At 50.2% G+C, this 7306-nt stretch overlaps 1 protein-coding gene across 1 annotated transcript; it reads right to left on the bottom strand.

Moving 5' to 3' along the window:
* Positions 1–4816: 4816 nt before the first annotated feature.
* Positions 4817–5478, bottom strand: SF3B5 (splicing factor 3b subunit 5). The gene has a single exon (XM_077143721.1). The coding sequence runs from the start codon at positions 5339–5341 to the stop codon at positions 5081–5083; it is 261 nt and encodes an 86-aa protein (XP_076999836.1). The 5' UTR covers positions 5342–5478; the 3' UTR covers positions 4817–5080.
* Positions 5479–7306: the final 1828 nt, after the last annotated feature.

Consider the following 7306-nt stretch of genomic DNA (forward strand, 5'->3'; position numbering starts at 1 on the left):
TGAAAAATAACATATATACAAAAACTAATACATTTCAAAGCACCCCACAGCAGTAAGTTACAGAACAGATTTCAGAGTTTGATATGGGTTATAATTCCACAATTTTATGTTTTTCTTTCTAGCTTGTGCTGGTTTGAAAGGATGTATGTCCCCTAGAAAAGCCATATTTTAATCTAAATCCCATTTCATAAAGGCAGAATAATCCCTATTTAACACTGTATGTTTGAAACTGTAATCAGATCATCTCCCTGGAGATGTGATTTAATCAAGAGTGGTTGTTAAGCTGGATTAGGTGATGACATGTCTCCACCCATTTGGGTGGGTCTTGATTGGTCTACTAGAGTCCTATAAAAGAGGAAACATTTTGGAGAATGAAGGAGATTCAGAGAGAGCAGAGAATGCTGCAGCACCACGAAGCTGAGAGTCCATGAGCCAGCGACCTTTGGAGATGAAGAAGGAAAACGCCTTCCGGGGAGCTTCATGAAACCGGAAGCCGGGAGAAGAAGCTAACAGATGACACTGTGTTCGCCATGTGCGCTTCCATATGAGAGAAGAACCCTGACCATGTTCACCATGTGCCTTTCCAGATGAGAGAGAAACTGTGACCATATTTGCCATGTGCCTTCTCACTTGAGAGAGAAACCCTGAACTTCTTGAACCAAGGTGTCTTTCCCTGGATGTCTTTGATTGGACAATTCTATAGACTTGTTTTAACTGGGACATTTTCTCAGCCTTAGAACTGTAAACAGGCAACATATTAAATTCCCTTTTTATAAGCCATTCTGTTTTTGGTATATTGCATTCCGGCAGCCGGCAAACTAGAACAGATTTTGGTACCAGGAGAGTGGGGTGCTGCTGCTGCGGTTTGCAAATACCAAACATGTTGGAATGGCTTTTTAAATGGATAAGGGGAAGATTCTGGAAGAGTTGTGAGAAGCTTGATAGAGAAGGCCTAGAATGCTTTGAAGAGACTGTTGGTAGAAATGTGGGCTCTAAAGATACCTCTAACGAGACCTTAGACAGAAATGAGGCACGTGTTATTGCAAACTGGAAGGAAGGCAATCCTTGTTTTTAAATGGCAGATAATCTAGCAAAATTGACTAGTGGCTTTGGGTGGAAGGCAGATTTTAAAAGCCATGAACTTGGATATTTAGCAGAAGAGATCTCCAAATTAAATGTGGAAAATGCAGCCTGGTTTCTCCTCACAGCTTATAGTGAAATGCGACAGGAAAGAGATAAGCTGAGAACTGAACTCTTGAGTACAAAGAAACTAGAAATTGATATTCTGGAAAATTGTGGGCTTCCAGGAAGAGAGACCCCAGAGAAAAAGTGCCCCATGTGAGGATTTAACCAAATGTGGAACCAGTCAGCCACTTCAGAGAAAGCCAGGCTTGGACATGGAGTTATCCAGGAAGGATTTGTGGAAACTCCTTATGTCTGATGGGCATAATCCAAGGCTACTGCATAGAAAGCCAACGAGAGTGCTGTGGGACCTGTATAAACAGAGCCACTGTCAGTCTGGACTGGGGGGTTCAGCAAAGGGACACACTGGAGGAAAAATAACTTCAGAGGCAAAACCATGGAGGCTGAACTCTAAAGTCAAGAAGTCTCGGGCAAGGAGAGTGGACCCACCCAAGCCCTTGGAGAGGATGAGTTTGCCCCAAAGGCAGAGAATGGACCTTCCACCTTGTTGCAGTGGGAGAGTCATGCCATCTCAGGTCTTGGAGAGGGTGAAGCACATTCCTTGGGGTTTGGGGAGAGCCTGGCTGCCACCACATGGAGGAGTTGAGTGTGTGCCCCAGAGATGGCAGAGAGCCCGGGTGCAGCCCCAATGCTTGGAGAGGGTAGAGCCGAGAAAAAGGTGATCTCCCCAATGTCCCCCCCAGTGTTGCATTCAGAGAGAGGCAGGCCTTTGCTTAGGCCATTGGAAAGTGTGGAACTGCCACTTTCAAAAGCCCCGAGGATAAATAACTCTCAGACTTTGAAATCTAATGGACTCTGCCCTGAGGGTTTTCGAAACTGTATGGGTCCAGTGACCCCTGTGTTCCTTCCTCCCTATGGAAATGTGTATATTTTTCCTATGACTGGTCCTCCTTTGTATGTTGGCAGCATAACTTGTTATGAGTTTTCAGAGGTCCAAAGCCAGAGGATAATTTTGCCTTAGAACAGATCATGCGTGTAACTAACTTTGATAGGAGTTTGTACGTTTCTAACTTTGTATTTCATGTATATTGCTACTGAAATGGTTTAAGGATTTGTGATACTGTTATGAAATGAATGTATTTTGTATATGGAGAAAACATATCTTTTTTAGGGTCCAGAGGGTGGAATGTGCTGGTTTGCAAAGATATATGTCCCCTAGAAAAGCCATGTTTTAATCTAAATCCCATTTTATAAAGGCAGAATAATCCCTATTCAATACTGTATGTTTGAAACTGTAATCAGACCATCTCCCTGGAGATATGATTTAATCAAGAGTGGTTGTTAAACTGGATTAGGTGACGACATGTCTCCTCCCATTTGGGTGGGTCTTGATAAGTTTCTGGAGTCCTATAAAAGAGGAAACATTTTGGAGAATGAAGGAGATTCAGAGAGAGCAGAGAATGCTGCAGCACCTCGAAGCAGAGAGTCCATGAGTCAGCGACCTTTGGAGATGAAGAAGGAAAACGCCTCCCGGGGAGTTTCATGAAACCAGAAGCCGGGAGAGAAAGCTAGCAGATGATGCTCTGTTCACCATGTGCCTTCCAGATGAGAAAGGAACTGTGATTGTGTTCGCCATGTGCTGTCTCACTTGAGAGAGAAACCCTGAACTTCATCGGCCTTCTTGAACCAAGGTATCTTTCCCTGGATACCTTTGACTGGACATTTCTGTAGACTTGTTTTAATTGGGACATTTTCTCAGCATTAGAACTGTAAACGAACAACTTATTAAATTCCCCTTTTTAAAAGCCATTCCATTTCTGGTATATTGCATTCCGGCAGCCAGCAAGCTAGAACATAGCTGCTCTGAGATACTGGAAACTAAAAGAAATATCAATGTATTGATTCAGTAATCAAATTCATTCATTAACTTCTATCTTATCTGTTATAACTCCACCTTCTCCTTTGGTCTTCTTCCCAATCCTTAGGGGTATTTAGGTTATGCCCATTCTAACTTTTTCCTGTTGGAAAGGGCTGTTGATAATATGGGTTGGGGGATGGAACTAGTGAATATCCTGAAGAGGCTGGTCCCTCTGGGTTTCAGGACTTACCTGTCCTAGGAACCTATCTGGAGGTTGTTGGTTTCTGGAAACTAATCATAGGGCCATTGAACTTTTGTAGAACCTCAGATAGAGCCTTAGGTGTTCTTTAGGGCTGGCAGGAATGGTTTTGACTGGGGTTTGGCAAATCATGATAAATAGCAATATCAAGCTGAAGCTTGCATAAGAATAGCCTCCAGAGTACTCTCAACTATTCTACTTCAACTGTAACTTTAAAGTCCAAGTTTGAATGCAGAAACTGAGAACCCAGCTATCTTCTATTAATTCAAATGTTGACAAGACATCTGTAAAACAATGTCACTCTTCTCACTAAATCATTTTAGAAGACAGTTTTTCATTACAATGGGTTTTTTGTTAGCATGTGATGGTTTCATTAATTATTTTTAAGTAAAATACTAAATATTTAAAATTTTTCTCCATCTTAATTTCTAAAACGAATATTGACAGCTATAACTCACATTAACGAAGACTCTCTTAGATCTTCCAGTAAAGAGTAATGGAGTTCCAATGCCAAAACGTTTGAGAACCACCGATCTAAAATAGGTAAAAACGTATCAGTTCTTTGCTTTAGCCCCTTTCTCGGTCTCCAATCTCCCTCTGGAGTTCTACTTTTTCTGCTCCCCTCATGACTTGCCAGATGCCAACTCCCTGTACGCTCTCCCTTCCGCATTCACTGCGGTCACGGTGTTCTATTTCTCCAGTTAAGGAAAATAGGCTTCTAACACTGGGACCCCTGCATTGGCAGTTAGCTCTGCTGGAAAGCACTTCCTTGAAGTTTTTGCTCAGATGCCACCATCTCAATAACAACACAGTAAGCCTTCTACTTAAAACCCTTCGGCTACTCCTGTCCCCTACCCCCCCCCCTTTTTTTTTTTGCTTTGTATGCTATGTGCTGGGGGTCACATTTCATTCTTTTTCCATCTGAGTACCCAGTTATTGTAGCTCCATTTCGTTGATTTTTTTTAGATGTGCATGGGTGGGGAAAGCAAATCCAGGTCTCCCACATGGCAGGCGAGAATTCAACCACTGAACTGCCCTTGCACCTCCCCATCCCCCTCTCATCTTCCAATATTTGCTTATGTCTATAGTTTATCTGGTCCCCCACCCCCTAACCCCAATATCTCAATCCCACCAGTATGACGGAAGCCCCAAGAGCCTGGGGAAAATGCGACATAGACCTCAACACATATTTGGTGAACGTGGAGTGAAGAACGAACTTGTATGGCAGCTTGTCAGTCCTGAAAGCATAGCCACAAAGTCCCACGAGAATGAGGGGTGGCGCTGGACAGCGAGCAGAGAGGGCAACCACAGCAAAGACTTTCAACAGGGGAGGGAAATGCCTTAAGGCATTGTGGGCCTGATCAGAAGGAAAAAAAGGCTTGGGAAAATTCGGGATGGGGGAATATGGTAAAGCTGGGGCCGGAAGGATTTAAGCGTCAGGCAGGGAAGGCTGGCCCCGCGACGCCGGCCGTCTCCTGTTGGGACGCCCAAAGAAACGTCAGCCCCCAAGCCTTCCCAGGACCGCTCCGCTCGAACACAAGGATTCCACACCAAGAAACAGAACAATTTCTAAACTTTATGGTGAAAAGCAAGACGACAATCGACCAGTCACAAAACGAACTTCCAAATCGCAGCCGCCTTGCATCACGCTGGCCGGCTCTAGGCTCTCCCCACGGCCCCAGTGCTCAGGGGTCCCGCCGGCCCCGGAGCGGTGCTCCGAAGGGTCCCCAGGACGGCGGGGCGTGAGGGACGTCCCCGGAAGGCGCCAGTGCGCAAGGGGGGCGTGCGCGGCGGCCCCGGAGGCGGCGGCCCGGCGGGGCTCAGTTCTCCTCGGGCTTGTCGGCCGGCGGCCCGCACGGCTGCAGCATCTTCTCCATCAAGTTGAAGCGGACTCGCGCCTTGCTCTCGTTCTCGGCGATGGCGAAGTAGTTGAGCAGGTCGAAGTGGCCCATGTAGGAGCAGTACGAGTCCCGGTGCTGGTTCACCAGCCACTCCCACTTGGTGGTGTCGGCGTGGCCCGTGCCGATGTACTTGGACTGCAGGTGCTCCAGCTGGCTGTGGATGGTGTAGCGGTCCGTCATGTCGCCGTCTTCCCTCTGCTCCGGGCCAGGGACTGCGGACGAGCAGCAGCGGCCGCTCCGAAGCTTCGCGCCGGGTGGAAGTCGGCTGGGAGCTCGTCGGCGCGCACAGTCGCAAGGCGATGGCGTCACGGCGCCGCCGCCGCCGCGTGGCCTGCCGGCCACAGGTCTCCGAGGCGGAAGCGGAAGCGTGTTCCGGCACCAAATTGGGGTTGCCTAGGCCACGAAGCCACCGCCCCGCCCCTCTCGGGACAGCCCCGCCCCCCGTCGCGTGGCATGATGGGCTTCGTGGCGGCCTGAGGGTGCCTGCATCCGGGGACTCGCGAGCGCCGCGGGCCTGCGCGCGCAGACGCCTGGGGAAGGCCGGGCCCGGGTCGCCTCGGAACCTTAATGGCGGGCGGTGCCTGCCGGGCGGGGAGCCACCTCGTGGGCCGGGGCCGTGGGCCCGGGGAACGGGAGGCGCAAGACGAGGGGCCACAGGCGGCCGGGAGAGGGGCCTCGCGCTGCCGGCCTGCTCGCCGAGCCGCCGCGGCCCCTCCCCGCCACGTCGGGCCTCCTCCCCGCGCTCGCGGCCCGCCCCCGCCGCCCAGCGCGCAGCCCGCCCGGGACGCGCCGTTCCCGCGCCCGGAACGCCCTGGTCCCCTTGGCACGCGCCCCCGCCCTTAGCTCAGCGCGAAAGCATCTGGAAGCCCGCCCTGCCCGCTCCAGACAGCTGCGGCGGCCCCGGCCTCCTCGCGCGAGCGGCTCCTCCTTCCCGCCGCTTCGCCGCCCGGTGTGGGTTTGGGGAAGTTCCCCGGTCGGGCCTGCGCGCCTGCGGCCTCCGCGCGCCCCGGACCTTCGGGTCGGAGGGACAGCCGGACCGCCGCTGAAGAGGGCGGGTTGTAGAGACCTTTAGGGCATTCGTGTTCTGCCTGTTAGGCCGGTAAACATTCCGTTCCTGCGGGCAGAGATTCAAGCCCTATAAATGTCCCCCCGGGTCGCCCCTTTCTGCACGGCGGAGCCTTTGCACGGTGGGGGTCCCCCTTCACGTACCGCAGTGATAGACTTGGCTTCGCTTCGTCAGCAGATTATTGTGATGATCTTTCTGGGAAGTTGGCAGTAATAGGTTAAATCAAGCCTTACAATACCTGTGGGTTTGCAGAGTTATCAAACCTTGTCATTCCCCCCTCCCCCCGACTTTGTTTTTTCTTTGTTAGATACAAATAAACTTGCAATTCTCCGTGTTTCCCCTCCCTAGTATGCTCGCCTCACCACGCTATCGGGGACTTAGAGTTCACCATCCCTCAGCCTGTCTCGTTTGCTGAAAGTGTGTCCACGAGCAATGGGTGGTGCCGTCAGGCAGGTTTTAAGGTTTCGTGTAAGTGGCACGTTGTATGTGCTGTAAATGTTGCTTTAGTCACGCCTCAGTATCCTTTGGATACAATGTATACCTTTAGTTCATTTATACCGTTGTGCAGTATGCCCACTCTGAAGAACGGACATTATTTCCAGATTTTCGTTGTTAGAGACAAAACTGCGATGAATGTTCTCATGGAGACTCATACCTCTTGGGCCTGCACGTGAGGTTAGCCCTGCTGGGACGCAGGCGTGAGTGTTGGCAAGCTCTGCTGGATCCTGCCGAGGTGCTCTCCAGAGTGCGTCTACCGTGCGCGGAATGAGAATCCCTGTCCCTTCACATTCTTCGGACATGTGGTGTCCTGAGACTTTGGGTGGGGTGCGGGTACATGGTCGGTGAATCGAATCCAGGTCTCCTGCATGAAAGACGAGCATTCTACCACTGAACAACCCGTGCGCCCCTGAGACGTTTTAAATTTGCAAATCTGATGCGTAGAATGGAATTCGTTGTGGCTTTCATTAGCATGTCCCTGATTACAAGGAAGACTGGGCATCTCCATACATGTTTACTGTATCCACGTGGATTTCTGCTTCTGTGAACTGCATGTTCATTTCCTTTCCTTTGCCCACTTT

The sequence above is a fragment of the Tamandua tetradactyla genome, chromosome 25, assembly GCF_023851605.1.
Source record: "Tamandua tetradactyla isolate mTamTet1 chromosome 25, mTamTet1.pri, whole genome shotgun sequence".
NCBI classification, from domain to species: Eukaryota; Metazoa; Chordata; class Mammalia; order Pilosa; family Myrmecophagidae; genus Tamandua; species Tamandua tetradactyla.